The sequence below is a fragment of the Taeniopygia guttata genome, chromosome 30 (assembly GCF_048771995.1).
Source record: "Taeniopygia guttata chromosome 30, bTaeGut7.mat, whole genome shotgun sequence".
NCBI classification, from domain to species: domain Eukaryota; kingdom Metazoa; phylum Chordata; class Aves; order Passeriformes; family Estrildidae; genus Taeniopygia; species Taeniopygia guttata.
Window position 1 is genome coordinate 5,980,133 of NC_133055.1, and position 16,565 is coordinate 5,996,697.

Here is a 16,565-nt window from a genome sequence, read left to right on the forward strand (position 1 = left end):
GATTCTTGAGTTTTCTTAAGCCTTCTGAGTTTACATTCTATTGGGAAACTTTCCCACACAGTTTCTGTAAATAACGTATTGTTTTGCATTCCTCCATGGGGGTGGAGAGACTTGATGTACTAGTGCTTTGTCCAATGTCTTCGGAGAGGTGGCCCGTTCACTCTCCAATCCACTGTCACCTTTGGAGAAGTATAAAAGTTGGAGTCAGAAAATAAACGCTCTCTTTTTGCCTTGCAAGGTAGCAAGTGGCTCGCGTTTGCTTTCTCGTGTCCTATAGCGACACAAGTAAAGGAACCTTTGGTGACCCCCGGCATTTCAGTGCTCTGGGGTGTTACTGCCTGCAGGCTCACAATGGCCTCTTGTTTCCATGAGACCCCACAGTGTCACACTGGCCCCTTGGTTCCATGAGGATCTGCAGGGTTACACAGGTTTGTGACTTTGTCCTTGCTGCCCCTCACATCCCCCTGCCCCACAAACAGCCCCGAGCCACCCGTGAGGGACAGGCCCTGCTGTGCCAGGCTGGGCTCAGGGCTTGGCCTTTCTGCTTCCCCCAGCCAGCCCAGGCCTTGCTCAGCATTGCAGTTCCCTGCTCTGAGCCTTGGGCTCCCTGCAATCCTGGCCTCAAGGATCTGCTCTCACCAGTTCCTGGGGAGCCTTTGGCAGTCCCTGCCCTCACTGGGGCCCAGGGATGCTCCAAGGGACTTGGAGTTTTGCTCCTGACTCCTTGAGCAGCTTCTTCAGCCTTCTCTCAGTGCCTGAGGGTTCTGGACTCAGTCCCAAATCCATGGTGGGGATCATCAAAATACAGAAAGCCCTCACGGGTGCTTTGTCTTCATTCAATCGTCTGCAAGTCTCCAGGGCTTGTGCACCTGATTGGAGTCAGTTTGGAGTTCTTGTAAGGAGGAAGATTTCCAAGTGCACCTCATGACATTTTTTCTTCAATCAAATGTGTATTTTTTTATTTTCCAGTTCAGAGAAGAGCTGATAGAAGCATTCCCCAGGTGATCAAGATACTGAAGGTCTCCTTAGGAGGTCTGGGCATGTAGAAGAATGAGCCCCCAGAGAACTGACCCTGTTCAGACAAGCTGCTCCTCACCCCCAGCCTCACCATGTCTGAAATCACCCACCCAGCACTGACATCCCTGTGCCCTGCAGCAGAACCTTGTCCCTGAGCTCTGCAGCTCCATGTCCCAGCCCATTGCACCGTGTCCCACCAGCTCTCCTCAGGGCTCTGCCTGCACACAGGCCCAGGAGAAGTTTTCCTCTTGGGAAAGAAAGAATGGAAAAGCCTGAGCAGGTTTCCTAAACAACAAACCCCACTCAGGAGCCACCTGCTCAGTACAGGCTGCCTGGAATGGGGTCACCTTTCTACAAGGAACAGTGTGACCAGAATTGATCTCTGGAAGCAGAATTCTCTGAGTCTCCCAGTTGAATTCTCTGTCCCACTCCTTTCCCTGGATCTCTGTTTCAGATGGAAGCTGCTGGTGCCATCCTCACCTTTAACCTCCCTCTGGAATGCAAACAGGTGTTCCCAGGTGTGTTAAGCAGGATTTGCTCAATGTTTCTATAAATCTTTTGTGTCCCTCATGGAAGGAAGAGGTCATTTTGGCACTGAGGGGGTGACGTGGAAGCAAGGAGACAATTGTGACCCTGGGGTCCCATGGAACCAAGGGGCCATGGTGACACAGCAGGGCCACGTGGATCCAGTGGTCCATTGTGACACTGTGGATCCAAGGAGACCATGGACACACCCCCAGAACCTCATGGAACCAAGGAGTCCATGGTGACCCAGCGGGGCTGCATGGAGCCAATGGTCCATGGTGACACTGCCCATCCAAGGAGGCCATTTGGACACTGCGGAAGCTCATGGAGCGAGGTGGCCATTTTGACACTGAAGAATTTCATGCCACCAAATATCCATGGGGACACAGCAGGGCATCATGGAACCCAGGAACGGCTGTTGGCAGTGCGGAAACTCCTGGAATCAGGGGCTGTTGCGGCACTGCAGCACCAACACAGCTGCTGCACCTTGTCCCCTGCCCTGAACAGCTCCTTGGGAGGCACGGCAGGAGCAGCACCCCGGGAGCCTCGGGAATGCCCCTCTGGGATCCATGGCACACACTCCCAGGGGCTGGAATTCCAGTTCCCAGCCAGGAAAAGATGTTCCTGCCCTTGAAGGCAAAGCTCTTATGGAAGAGCCAAAAGCCAAGTGCAGCAAGATCCTACAGTGACATTTCACTGCCAGCCTTCATAACTTCACCCATGGTTGTCATAGCTCATGGATTGGGAATTAAATCAGGACAGGGTCTTTGGTGGGAGCTGCCCTGGGTCAAGGGAGACACTGAGAGAGAAACAGAGCAAGCGAAGGAAGGCAGGAGAGAAAGAAGGTGTTTTGGTTTGGAGAGACTGGTGTCTCCTAAGGAAGGCAGGAGCCTCTCCTGAAATAGAAAAATGTAGATTCTTTCTTTCTGAATTGTTATAAATTTGAAATAAAGGGGGGCTCTCAGGTAAAAATATGGGAGCAGGAATAACAGCTCTTTATTAGGGAAGAAAATGAAAATATGAACAATGCAGTGAACAAAAACAACACTGAGAGAGCCAGAATACGACCGGACAGTCTGTTGGACAGGGTGTTGGCCGCAGTCCAATTGGAATGGTGGCTGCAGTCCTACTGGAGTGTCAGGTGTGATTCTGTTGGAGAAGTGATCCTGTAGAAAAGGGTGTCTTCTTCTGAAGAGGAAGAGGCAGCTGTTCCTCTGAGAAATCCAGCCCAGAAAAAGCTGTGTTGGTGGGCCAGAATCTCAAGACTAGATGCAGGTAGGAATGCTTGGCTCCTCTTTCTGGGCGGAGCATCTCACAATGGGATGTTACAGTTCTTATCAGTCATGCAGTGACATTCAATAGCCCATTATCAGCAGATGTCTCCCCTGAGGGGGGACTGATTGTGGAAGAGATAAGGAAAAACTGCCCACTTAGCACAGGACAACTGCCATACAGATGGCAAATAGAACACATCTTGCTTTTCAGTCTGGGACAGGAGGTCACAAACAAAATCAGCTGAGAAGGCGGCACTCTGAAAAGCAAACCAAAATTGACAGAAAATGAATGGAACAGAAATCAATAATTCTGGAAGTTTTATTTACTATCAAAATAAATCACAACCACCCAGACCCACACAATCTTAATCCCACCACCTCAAATTTAGATCTCACTTCTCCCGATCTCCTTCCAACCCCATCTCACCCTAGAGGCTGTGGAATTGAGTAATTTTTGCATGGGACTGAGGTGGGAACCAGCCATTTTGAGGTGGGATTGAGTAATTTTGGGGTAGGATTGTGGGGTTTCCAGTGGGATTGAATAATTTTGAGGTGACAGAGCAATCCACCTTGGCTTTTGGAGTGCAAAGATATGGAGAATACTACCAGATATCCCCCAAGAACCCACAAATTCTCCAGAATACGTTCCCAAACCATAAATTCCACCTCAGATACCTCTTACATGATGGGACTTCTGACATCTCTGATCAATACTCTTTTTAGTCATTTTTCGGGTGTTTTCAAGTGATAAAGTCAAATCAGAAGAAAATTAGAGTCAAACCAAAACCAGAGATCCCTTGAGCATCCCCTGGGCACAAGACAAAACAAACTCAGCAGAAATTAAACTTAACCCTACATAAAATGCCTTGAGGAAGATTTGCTCTTCCCACAAGTCTCTTGTGATGGAAACGCAAACAAATCCCAAACATTAATAAACCAACAACAGAAGCAATTCTGTGGCAATTCCAAATTTCATCAGTTCCAGCACAGCTCCAACTCAGACGCTGGCAGGTTCCAAAAAAAGAAATGTGGAAATTTGGCCCAATACAGATTATTAAAAGGGAGGGAAAGGTCTGTGTAGCTGTCACAAAGGTGACAGGGACCAAGAAAATAATGATTCTCATATTTGGAAAAACCCCCAAGCCTGCAAATTCACAAATTATTCGGGAGTTTAACTACTTGAGCTGGGCTTCTTGTAGGACTTCAGTAGCCTTGTGTTCCTCACCTTGGGGTGACTGATCCTGGTCAGTTTCACTGGTATGATTTGCTCCCTTTCCTCCAGTGACTTTAACAAACTTTTCAGGGAAGGACAGGAATATATTTTCTTTACACTGGCCACCCACAACAGCCATTTTCCTCATAAGTTCTCCCAAAAGTTGCTCAGAGGAAGCTGCATCCAAGTTTCCAAGAGTTCCTCCAGAAAGAGGCAGAACCTCCTCATAGGAGGGAACCATGCTGTTGTCAAAAAGGCACTTGGGGTCAGACAGCAGTGCCCTGAACTCACTGTGCAAAATAATGTTGCAAGCTGGTTAATAAAATTGTTAGAGAGATGCCTCTGCCCCAATGAAGGTGCTAAGGAGACCAAATCCAAAGTGGATTTTCCTGAACAGTAAAAGTGAGGTAGAGAGAGAGCTGGAAAGAAAGAGAAAAGGGGGAGAGCAAGGGAGTGACAGGGACAGAGATCTCCCCTGGGACAGGGCAAGGGTGACATTGTCCCTGTGTGCGTGGCCTTCCCAGGGTGGGGGTTTTACACCTGAGCCAGTTTGGGTAAGGGGGGTGGTGTTCACCCCCCACCCCGAACAGGGATTGCCTCACTGTTCCAGGTTACAGTGTCAGATGTAACCAAAAGTGTTTTCAGTCACCATCTCCATAAACTGTTACCAACAGGTGGGGCAGTGTTCTTTATCTCTTCCATGGCTCAGCCCTGATAACGCCCTCCAGGGGCCATCTTCTGTTAATGGGCCATTGGGTGTCACTGCAGGGCTGATAAAATTACATCATCCCATTGTGGGATGCTCCGCCCAGGGGGAGGAACCAAGCATTCCTACCTGGATATAATCTCACCCTTGCAACACCACGACCACCTTGCCTACTGCATTCCCAGAGGACAAGAGCTCCATAACCACCACTGGACCTTCAGAGGAAGACCAGACCCTTCTACAGGAGCACGGCTTTGACAGAATCACGTTCATCACTCCAGCCGGACTGCAGCCACCATTTCATCAGACTGCTACCACCACCCTGACCATCGGGGTGTCAAGTTGTATCCTGACTCTGAGTTTAAACCAGTGTTTCTGTATCATTGCCTTGATCCTAATTTCCTTACTCAATTGTCATTCTGGCTTAGACTCTCCCCCGGTTTGCCTACAAACCGGTACAAAACTCAATGTGCTCATCCCTTGTTTTCCTCCAAAACAGAATTTTCCATACGCAAATCTTCACGAAATGGAGGAGAAGGCTGTGAGGAAGAGGAAGGCGCCCTGGGACATCCAGGCAGGTGAGGAGGAAGTCAGTGCCCCTTTCCCCCTCTCTCCTGTTCCATCTCCCGGCCCAGCCTGGCCCCCGGCTGCAGGACAGCCCCGCTGCCGACGCTCTGCTGACGGGGGTGCACTGGGGGGATCTCCTTACCCTTCCCTATGGCACAGAGGCAAATCCCACCCTCTCCTTGTCCTTCCTACCCCAGAGCAGGAGCTGATGATGGAGACCAGGAAGGACAAATCCCTGCAGCACAACCACATGGAAGAGGCCGATTTGAGCAACTCCACAGAACAAGAATCCAACGGGGAGGAAAAGCCCCGGAGATCCCACAGGAGGAGGGGCTGCAAACCCAGCCCAGGGTGCTCTGAGGAGGAAAGGCCCACTCTGGGTCAGGAAGGTGGGCAGAGCTTCAGCCAGAGCTCAGACCTGGTGGTCTCTGAGAAGCTTCACGATGGGGAGAAGCCCTACAAGTGCTTGGAGTGTGGGAAGAGCTTCAGGCACAGCAACAGTCTGAGACGACACCAGACGATCCACACTGGGGAATGGCCCTACGGGTGTGGGGAGTGTGGGAAGGGCTTCAGCTGCAGCTCTGCCCGTGTAGCCCACCTATGCATCCACACTGGGGAGAGGCCCTATGAGTGTCCTGAGTGTCAGAGGAGGTTTCACACCAGCTCTGCTCTCCTTGTACATCAGCGGATTCACACGGATGAGAGGCCCTTCCACTGCCCTGACTGCGGGAAGGGCTTTAAGCAAAACACCACCCTTGTAACCCACCGTCGCATCCACACTGGGGAGAGGCCCTACATATGCCCCACATGTGGGAAGAGGTTTAAGAGCAGCTCAAAACTCCTCCGGCATGAGCGGGTCCACACCGAGGAGAGGCCCTTCCTCTGCTCTGACTGTGGGAAGGGCTTCAAGCGCAACTCTACCCTTGTAAGGCACCGGCGCATCCACACCGGGGAGAGGCCCTATGAGTGTTCCCAGTGTGGGAAGAGCTTCACCCAGAGCTCTCAGTTGACCCAGCACCAACAGAGCCACCGGTGACGGAAGCCCTGTGAGTGCCCCAACTGCAGGAGGAGCTTCGTGCACTGCTCCACCTTCACCCCCCATTGAAGAACCCACATTGGGAAGAGCCCTGGTGATCCCTGTTACCTGTGATCCATGCTGGGAAGGTACCTGTACCTTCTCCTGCCCCTGCCAATGACCTTATGTGGGATTGAAGAACATGAGGGTCTGGCCATGGCCCTGTCATTACATTCACTCCCACCTCAGGTCATTGCCAGGGGCAGGAAAGGGACTCTCTCTCTCTCTCCCTGAGAAGGTTGTCCTTTCCAGGCAGGAGGAGACACATGGCCAGGAAGGTACAATTGATGGTGATGTAGTTTCCCCTGTAAATAGTTTTTCTTATCCCTTCTGTTGTCAATATTTTTTCTATTCCTGTTTGTTCCTTATCTCGTTGCTGCTCCCAGTAAATTGTTCTTATCCCAGCCTGGGATCTTTCCATTTTTTTCCTTCAGTGGAAGGTGGGAGGGCAACGAGCACCAGCGGGGTTTTAGCAGGAGCAGGAAACTGGGAAATCCCATTCCTGAATCCCGGCCTGTGGAAACCGAGCATCCCAGCTGGTGCCAGCCCTGGTGGCCATGGCAGCAGCCCTGGGAGTGGGTCCCTGGCTGGGGTTGAGGGAACCTCTTCACTCTGGTGCCCAGGGACAGGAGTGCAGGGAGCAGCTGCAGCTGAGTTGGGGCAGGCTTAGGTTGGATCTCAGGGAAAGGTTTTTGCCCAGAGGCTGCTGGGGCACTGCCCAGGCTCCCCAGGGAAGGGTCACAGCTCCAGGGCTCTCTGAGCTCCAGCAGCGTTTGGACAGCGCTGCCAGGCCCAGGCTGGCAGTGTTGGGGTGTCCTGTGCAGGGCCAGCAGTTGGACTCGAGGATCCTGATGGGTCCCTCCCAGCTCAGCCACTTCTGTGCTTCTGGGATCCCATGACCCTGGGGATGGGATGCCAGAGGTTGCCATGGCAATTGTCTTGGTTTGGAAAGACAGGTGTCTGCTAAGGAAGGCAGGAGCCTCCCCTGAAATGGAAACTGTAAACCTCCTCCCTCCAAATTGTTATAAATTTGAAATTATGGGGGCTTTTTCGGCAAAGATACGGGAGCAGGAATTACAGCTCTTTATTAGGGAAGAAAAGAAAAAGATATAATAAACAATGCAGTAATGCAAAACAACACTGACAGTCAGAATACAACCTGACACCCTTTTGGTCAGGGTGTTGGTAGCAGTCTAATTGGAATGGTGGTTGCAGTCCCCCTGGAGTGGCAGGTGTGGTTCTGTTGGAGCAGTGATCCTGTAGAAAATGGTGTAGTCTTCCTCTGAAGAGGCAGTGGAAGAGGCAGCTGTTCCTCTGGGAAATCCAGTGCAGAAAAAGCCATGCTGGTGTTCCAGAAACTCAAGATTATATCCAGGTAGAAATGCTTGGCTCCTCCCTCTGGGCGGAGCATCTCCCAGCGGGATGTTATAGTTCTTATCAGTCGTGCAGTGACATTCAATAGCTCATTATTAGCAGATGTCTCCCCAGAAGGAGAATAGGTTGTGAAAGAGAAAAGGAAATCTGCCCCCTGCACAACTGCCATAGAGATGGCAAATGGAATACATCTTGCCTTTCAATCTGGGACAACATGTTTCACTAATGAGTGGATACATCTACCACAGTGCTAATGACCATGCATATTTCATTAATGAGCAGATACAAAGATAACCTTTGGTTGGAAGGTTCATCCCGAGGCCACCTTTGGCTCAGGGCCTGCTCTTCAGGCCTCACTCAGGGCTGTTGTCCAGGCCTTGGCACTTCAGGGACGTGGCTTAGTGCTGGGCTCGACACTGAACAGCTGGACTGGATGAGCTCAGAGGTCTTTCCCCACAGAAAGGATTCTGTGATTCCATGATTCCATCTGCTGCATTCAGCCAGGTCCATGTTAGCAGCGTTCATTTGCTCAGAAAGTCTCCTCTTGCCCATCTCTTGAGGCCTGAGGCTTCAGCTCCTTCAGCTCCTGGTGCTCAGCTGCTCGTGCTGAACGAGAGGACTCAGAGGGAAGAACACAATTCATCCAATTCCTTCTGGGACATGGAGAGGGCAGGCCGTGAAAACAGGAGCATTGCTTGGTGTGGCCTCCTCTCTGCCCTTGATGCCTTTCAGCCCTTTGAACCAGCCAAGAGCTTTCTCCAAGGGTGCAATGGAGCAGCTGCTCCTGCTCCCAGGTCTGGCTCTCTCCAATCTCTGACCTTGCCTGGTTTTGTCCCTCTTGCTGTGCCCTCTGCTCCCCCAGGGCTCGGTGGCTGCTGCCCAGGACTGTGGGACTGGCACATCCCGTGGTCCAGACCCTCCTTTCTCTGCCCTTGGATCTGCCTGGGCACAGCAGCCGTTTCCATCTGGAAGCTCTCCATGGACAGGGAGTCCCCAGCTCCGTTCCTTGCACAACCTCCAGGAGCCCAGGGCTGCCATCTCAAGTCCCTGCTGGCACTGGGGGCTCCCAGGTGGGCACAAGTGGGGCAGCAGAGCCAGCAGGGAGCCTGCGAGTCTCTTCCAGCCCTGCCTGCTCAGAGTTTGGGCCTTGGAGCCTCAGGTGGCCAAAGGCAGCTGCTGCTGGTCCCTCTGTGTGCCCCGTGTTCAGCCGTGCTGCCCCATCAGTCTGTGCCCAGCAACGGGGAAAAGCCTCAGCCCTGCAGGGCCAGGAGCTGCCGGGCTCTGCCTGAGCAGCTCAGCCAGCGGGAAGGGAGCTGCTCCCCACGGGAACCAGGAGCAAAGGACACTCCTTTTGTAGAGCATGTTTCTATTTAAAGGAAAAATAAAAAGTAATAAAAACTATATAAAATGTGAAAGATAAATACAAAACTCAAGTGTGTAGTGAAAAACTTCTCTAGCTTTGGATTTAGAGGTAACTGGTCTTTTGAAAAAGAGAACTCAGTTATTTACTTGTGAATGTGCTAATGGCATGGATCCATCTTGCTGACCTCAGCAGCCTTTTTAAATCAATTTTTTGGTTTGTTTCCAACATTGTTATTTTAAATTGTGGTTGAAGGAGGAGGAAATTGCTTTGTGCCCTTCCAGCTCCAAGCAGGACTGGGAATCTAAACTCTGCTAAATCCCAAACCCTTCAGAAGATACCCTTCCTTCTCACCCTGTGAATGAGCTGCACATTCCCATTGAAACTGTCAAGGGTTTCTTAAAGACAGAAAATCCCTCTTACAGCTTTTTGGCCTGGTTTGGAAGTGCAGAAGGGCACTTCTCCATCCATCAGTTCCAGACTGCACTGCCTCGGGAACACGGCCCACTTGGCAGGTTCAGTCTATTTGTGGCACTTCTAGGGGAGGAAGAAAGTGCAATTGCACAATTCCAGCCAAAAAGGAATGAAGAGTGGAAAAGACAAAACATCTTGGGGAGATCCAGGCTTTCAGCTGGGGCTGTGGAGAGTTTTGGTCCTTGCCAATTGGATGTGTGTTCCCAGCTGCAATCTCCTGGCCTGCAGGAGAGTCTCACTCACCTGCCAAAGCAGAAAGCTCAGGCACTGTGCTCGGAATAGGCTTGTCTGATGCAAAGCTGTCAGAGCAATGTGAGGGCAGAGCCAGCCCAGCTGTGCCCAGGGCAGAGCCCAGCAGAGCCCTGGCAGAGCCCAGAGCAGCCTCAGCACCCCCAGAGCCCGGCTGCAAGGAGAGAAACCAGAAAGTGCCCGTCAGCTGAAGGCTGCTGTCCCCTTGTCCCAGCCGCCCACGGTGCCCAGGCCATGCTGGCCGTGCCCAGAGCTGTGCCCAGAGCTGCCCATCACTGCTGCCTTTGGGAGCAGAGCAGGAGGGCAGGACATGTGCCCAGCCTGCAGCCAGCCACGGCACCTCCAGCCCTCAGCAGCTGCCCAGAGCAGGACGCTCCTGTGCTCGCTGCCATCTCCCCAAAGCTCTGATCCCACCATCCCCAGCAGACAGGACTCACCTCATGCCATCCACTGCTGGAAGAAAAGCTGGTCCCAAACGATGCCCTCAGCCTTCTCCAAGGGCATGGCCCATCCACGCCGCAGCTGCTCCCAAGCACATCCTGATGCAGACTGGACCCCACCTGGAACAGGTTTTCCTCTAGAAAAACAAACAACAAATTATTGAAAATAGATTACAGACAAAAAGGAGAAACAAGGAAAAAAGTAAAAAAAAAAAGTCACAGGTGAGGGAAGCCCAGGCTTTCTCCCTTCCCCTGCACTGCCCCCATGGTGATCCCAAAGCAAACAAGGGCAGTGCAGCAGCCCAAGCCCTTCCCTGCCTGCAAAGCAAAGCAGCCCCTGCACAGGCTCTGCAGTCCCACCTCTGCTCCCACCGTGGGGGTTTGTTTGTGTCGGGCTGGCTGCCCCAGCCCAGCCCCACCCGGGGCACGGTGGGTGCTGGGGGCTGTTGGCAGGGCCAGGAGCCCACTCCCATTTCGTACCCACCCCAGCCCATGCCCCCAGCCCTGCCAAAAGCAGCCTGGCAGCCGACTGAAGGATCAGCTGCATCCGCCCCAGCAAAGGGGGAACCTTTGGTTCCCAGCCAGGCTGAGCAATGCCCAAATCTGGGAGCATCCCCTGTGTGTGGACTTATCTGCAAATTCCCTCTGGAGCCTGGCTTTGGAGAAGGTGCCAGAATCAAAGTCCATCATCTTCAGCCTGCCAGAGACCAGGTGGAGCAAGAGGTTCTCATCCTTGATGTCGTCCTCGCTGTCCCCAGCAGCAGCAGCCCCACCTGGTGCAGCTTCTCCAGGGGCTCCTTCTCCTTCCCTGGGGTGAGCCCAGGCTGTCAGGGCTCTGCCCAGGGCCCCAGCTGTCAGGGAACCAGGACAAGCAAAACCAGCTCAGATGGCAGCCACCAGTGCTGGGCAGAGCAGCTCAGCTGCAGCACAAGGGCTGCGTGTTCCCATCTGATGACCCCTGGGCAGTGACACAGGCAGGACCAAATGTCTGGGTTCCTTTGCTTCTCATTGCCAAGGCATGTGTGGAGCTGTAACTTACCAGGGCCCTGCATCCACGTGTGCCTGTGCCCTTCTTCTAGGGCAGATGAATATCCTGCATCCAGGGATCACAGAACAGCTCTTCTAAGGAGGGCCTGTCCAAGTGCAGCATGGATAAACACCACCTGATCAGATCCTGGCACTCTGGGCAGAGAAACCAGAAACCACCAGTCAGTTGGAGAAGGCTCCTGTTGGCTTTGCCCCGCTATTCCCGAGCCCAGGCCATGCTGGATGTACTCAGAGGTGGGCCTAAACTTTCCATCAGTTCCCCATTTTGGAGGAGAGCAGGAGAGCAGGACATGTGCCACCTCCTCAGCGGCTGCCAGAGCGAGATGCTCACAAGCTGCTGCTGTCTCCCAGCACTGGTATTCCCCCGTGGCCAGAGATGAGGATCCACCTGGAGAGAGCAATTGTGGCAGCGAGAGCTGATGGTCCCAGCTGATGTTCTGGCCCCTCCTGAAAGGGAGCTCCCCACAGACCATCTGGTGCAGCAGGATGCCCAGGGACCAGATGGTAGCTGGCTTGCCATAGTACCAGCCCAAGTGAATCCATTCCAGGGGCTGTATGACCATGTTCCTATGCAATACAGATGGGGTTCATCAGGGGGATGCTACTGCTCCCAGAGCCTGGCCCCAGCACCCCTGGGCATGCAGGGGCTGCCCCAGTGGCACATGGGGTGACCGCTGCCCTCTCGCCAGCACCTGGGACTTGTGTACAGACTCGGGGCTGGAACAGAAGCCACTGGTGCTGGAAGAGGGCAGCAGAAACCCTGGGAAGGCACAACCATGACACATAAAAGAAAAACTCACCCAGTGGTGGAGAAACCCACTCTCCTCCCTGCCAGCATGGCTCCATAAATGTTAATAAGCCAAGGCAAACAAGGGGACCAGAGTAGTCCAAGCCCTTCCTCACCTGCACACAAACTGGCATGGGGTCAGACCCCCCTCTCTGCTACCCCCATGGGGGTTTTTGTTGGGCTGGCTGCCCCAGCTCCAGCCCCAGCCCAAGGCACAGTGGGTGCTGAAGGCTGTCAGCAGGGATGGGAGCTGGACCCCCTCACACCCCACCCAAATCAACCTGGCTCCAGCATTAATCCCATCCCGGCTGCAATAGGGGAAGCCCCGGTGCTGCACCTCGGCTGGGCCATGAGATGCCCAGGAGCATCCCCTGGCAGGGCTCACCTGCAAACTGGGTGTAGGCTGTGTCTCGGAGGAAGGCGCCACAGCCAAAGCCGATCAATTTCAGCTGCCCGGAGGCCAGGTCGAGCAGGATGTTCCCTGGTTTGATGTCCCTGTGCAGGACCCCGTAGCTCCTCCTCGGACAGGAACCCCGAGCGCCCCCCGAGCGCCCCGGGCCGGCCATCCCCAGGCGTTCTCTCCCGGCCCCGGGACAGCGGCGGCCGGGCCGGGACCGGAGCCCACGGCGGGGCCGGGGCCGGGCTCGGGCCAGGCGGAGCCAAAGGGCGGCGATGCCTCCCCAGCCCCGGGCACTGATGCAGTGGCACCGCCAGCACGCCCAGAGCCGGGCGGAGGCGAGACCGCGGCGGGACAGGCGGGGCGGGGACGGGGCAGCCCCGCCCGGGGCCGGGGGCGGGCCGGGGGCATGGCCCGGCCGGGCAGGGGGAGAGGGAGAGTGGGAGAGGAGGGGACAGCGGGAGAGGGAGAGCGGGAGAGGGAGAGGAGATGCAAGAGAGAGTCGATAGAGTTGCTGCTTCCACTGCTGCTGCTGCTGCTGCCGCTGCAGCTGAAGCTCCGTGTCCGTGTGTCCCTGTGTCCGTGTATCCCCGTGTTTGTGTGCCCATGTCCGTGTGTCCCCGTGTCCGTGTGTCCGCTGCCCGCTCGCCCCCGCGCCCAGCCCCGCGCTCCCCGGGGCAGCCCCTGAACCTGTCCCAACACGGGAACTTTGCCCTGTTCAGCCCAAACCCAGAGTCTGGACTCCTGCACAGGGACACAGGAATCCCCTCGGTCACTGCTGTGCATTGTCCCTGCTGTGGGTCAAACACTATCGGAGTGCATTGCCTGAATGCTGAATTTGTACCTGACCCAAGCACTGCACTTAGTCTCCAGCATTGATTAAAAAAAAAAAAAAAAAAAAAAAAAATCACAGGGTAAGGCAAACCGTGTGTAGCTCATGGTATTTTAGAGTGTCTAAAACTAGCCAAGTCATGGATCTTAGAAGTGAGATCCATTTGGATTAATGGGATGGGGAAGTAGTGCAAGATGGAAAAGGGGAGCATAAAAGGAAACAGAAAAACATCTTAAATTGTTTTGTTCCATTTTAATTTCATTTCTTAAAAGCTGTTTCAGTTTTCCCGAATCTTCTCCACAGTCCTGTTTGCTCTTTCCTAGAACCTTTGCTGGAGAACGAGGAAGCTTTGAGCAGCTTCTGCCACAAGATGTGCCACCAGCTGCGGCTTCTCTTGGCTTTCCACACCGTGTGTGCAGCTCGACTCTTGCAGCACAGCAGGACAAATATTTGAAGAACTTTACAACTTGTTCTTTCTTTTCCTTGTGGGCTGGGCAGTTGTGCCATTGGTGAGGTTTTCATTGTTATTGTTCTACCCTAAGAAACCATGACAGGCTGCCAGGAATTGTCAGGGAATGCAGAGAAAGAATCTCCAGAGCCTTCAGCCAGAAATGGAGAGCTGTGTGATTTCATTCCAACATCCCCATGGACATCTTGAAAGTGAGGTAGAAGATGAACATGGGCTGACAGAGGGAGTTTGTTTCTGTGTTCAGTTTAGAAGCTTCCACATCTCATGCAATGATGTAAATCAAGAGTTCAATCAGTTCATGGAAAGCACCAGAACAAGCTGGACCTCTCAGTGGATGGCTGAAAGAATCTGAAAAGGAGAAATGCAGGGAATTACTTGGTGGAGTTTGTCTGGAAGAAGGGTCACTTTTTCATAATAATTTCTGTTAGAAATGGGAAGATTGACTCAGCCAATATATCAAGCATTAATTCAATTACTTATTATTATTTAGTAATTATTATTGTAATGTATGAGCAAAGACAGCACTGGGCACAGTGGTGGGGGGTTTCCCCTCCAACTGCACACTGATTGTTGGGCTTGCTGGTATTTATTGATCAGATTCATGCATAGTCATAAGCTTTTCCCAGTAGTTTCTATTTTCCATTTTTATGCAAGCTTTCGGCAGTTTCTATTTCTACCTTTGAACGTCACAATTCTATACTTTTGAAGTGATATGTGGAATAAATAAATAGACTCCACAACTTGGGGTAGTTATGAAGTGGGTTTGTATTGCCAGTGCCCAGCACAAGTGAGATAGCTCTCCAAAAACTTGTGCCCCGATCCTTACTCTGACCCACACTTTTCTTCACAAAGGTGTTCCATATGCAATAATTACACAACCTTCCCATGCATATTCAACCCCTGGCCCCGCCTGTCCTCGCCTCTCATGCTAAATAGGTCTAGGCCCTTCTGGGCATGCGTGGTTTGCCATGGTGGTCCTGCGGGGGTCTCTGGTGGTCTCTTGAGGCTGAAGATCGTGGTCTTCTTCATGATTGAACTTTTGAATTCTCTCTGCACATGCACTTTCAGTCCTTCGGTGCTTATCTGTGTACATCTGTCAGTCTTGATAGGCCTGGAGACAGGGAAGCTTCTTTATCTGGATTCTTTGCATCCTTAGGCATTGTTCTTTGTGTAATAAGCTTCAGAAATTTGCATTTTCTTATGCCCTTTGAACTATGGAAGAGATTTCTTAAGTAAAAGGTTTAAATTCAACACATAACTGTACAAGCTAAAATATAAATGCTTAATTCATTTTGTTAACTTAAGTGAACTGCAAAAATCTATTTCAGAGGAACTTCACGATTGCAGATTTTTCCAGGCAGCTGTTATACGTGGAATGAAAAGCCATGAGATAACTGTTGTCTTGTGGAGAAGTCTCCATAAAATTAACAGGAGGAATTCTCTCCCTAAGTGAACTGAACAAAGACTATTCTAGAGGTGGAAAACTGACAGAAAAATTTAGGTTTTGTCTCTTTATATTGTCAGGTTATAAGGAGAGAGGAAGTGGTCTGAATGCTTTGCTCTGATTCTTATTACTCTTTCTTTTATCTACTGTTAATAAACTTTTCTCTACACCCTTTTACAGTTTTGATCCCACTTTGCCTTTCTCCTAATCCTACCTCACAGCAGGAAATGAGTAAGTATATTCTAGTGAGTGCACTGGTAATTAGCCAACACTGAACCCACCACTCTAATTGATGCATTGGCCGAGAAATCACAAAATGATGAACCGAAACTACTACAGAAACTTCCTGATGAACTGCCCCAGACAAGAGGGAAATCAAGGCAGAGCCATGGTTTGTCAGGACTTGCTTGATCCTATTGAGCCCCGTGGTGCATTTGGAGCTGAGCCCTGGAACCTCAGGGCCTGAGAGGAGATTACACAAACCTTTCCAGGAGTCAGAGACAGAGGAAAAACCCAAAGTGTCTCAAAGCATTTATGGGACCCACTGAGGTCCATCCCCAACACAGGCTCTTCATGGACTCCTTGGAGGAGACAACTGGAAGCCAGGATGGCACAAAAACCTCTCACAGACTCAAAATGGCACCAAAACCTCTCAATGTGGAAAGGAAAATCCAAAGTACCTTAAAAACCTTGAGTATCTTAAAGTATTAATGAGCCCCACTGAGTGTCAGTACAAAGCTCTCAAGGGACTCGTTAAAGCAGATAATTGGGGCCATGATTGCACAAACCTCACACAGAGTCTGTATCAAAGCAGAAACACCAAGTACCTTAAAAGAACTGAAGTACCTTGAAGCATTAATGGGCCCCACTGAGTGTTGTTATCGACAAAGTCTCTCCAGGGACTAATTACAGCAGATAATTGGAGGCCAGGATTGCAGAAAGCTCTCAGACACTCCAAGGCAAAAGCAAAAGCCAAAGTCAGTTGAAACACCTGCAGTCCCTGGGAGCATGAAGGAGCCCCCAGGGCCATTCCTGACCAAGGCTCCCCAGGGACTCCTTCCAGCAGATCCTTGAGGCCACTGGGATGTGGATGTGGGCTAGGGGGGGATGCTGAGGGCAGGACCAGGGGGTGCCAGTGCCCAGCCTGGCTGGGGCTGTGCCAGGAGGCCCCAGGGCCTCAGGACAAGGTGTCTCCTCACAGCCCTTGGTGGCACAGACTCTGCTGTGCCCCAGGGCACCAAGACTTGGCTTCTCTTTGTCCCCACCTGTCATCAGTGCCTCCAGTTCTCTGCTCTGCCTGGGGCCTGGGGACACT

The 16,565-nt window shown here is 52.2% G+C and overlaps 2 protein-coding genes and 1 long non-coding RNA gene across 3 annotated transcripts in view; 1 reads left to right on the forward strand and 2 right to left on the reverse strand.

Moving 5' to 3' along the window:
* The window catches only part of LOC100226816 (uncharacterized), a 1,189,242-nt gene that overhangs the window by 994,440 nt on the left and 178,237 nt on the right, over positions 1-16,565 (reverse strand). The window lies entirely within an intron of this gene.
* Positions 1-16,565, forward strand: part of LOC121469068 (uncharacterized) — a 662,903-nt gene that overhangs the window by 534,868 nt on the left and 111,470 nt on the right. The window contains exon 13 of the mRNA XM_072919760.1: positions 6,008-6,279. Within this exon, the coding sequence (XP_072775861.1) occupies positions 6,008-6,279 (272 nt within the window). The remainder of the gene's footprint in view (positions 1-6,007; positions 6,280-16,565) is intronic.
* Positions 7,438-9,983, reverse strand: LOC115492433 (uncharacterized). Its single transcript, XR_012052286.1, has 2 exons — positions 9,829-9,983; positions 7,438-9,117 (listed from the first exon to the last, which is right to left on the reverse strand). It is a non-coding gene; the product is annotated as an uncharacterized lncRNA (long non-coding RNA).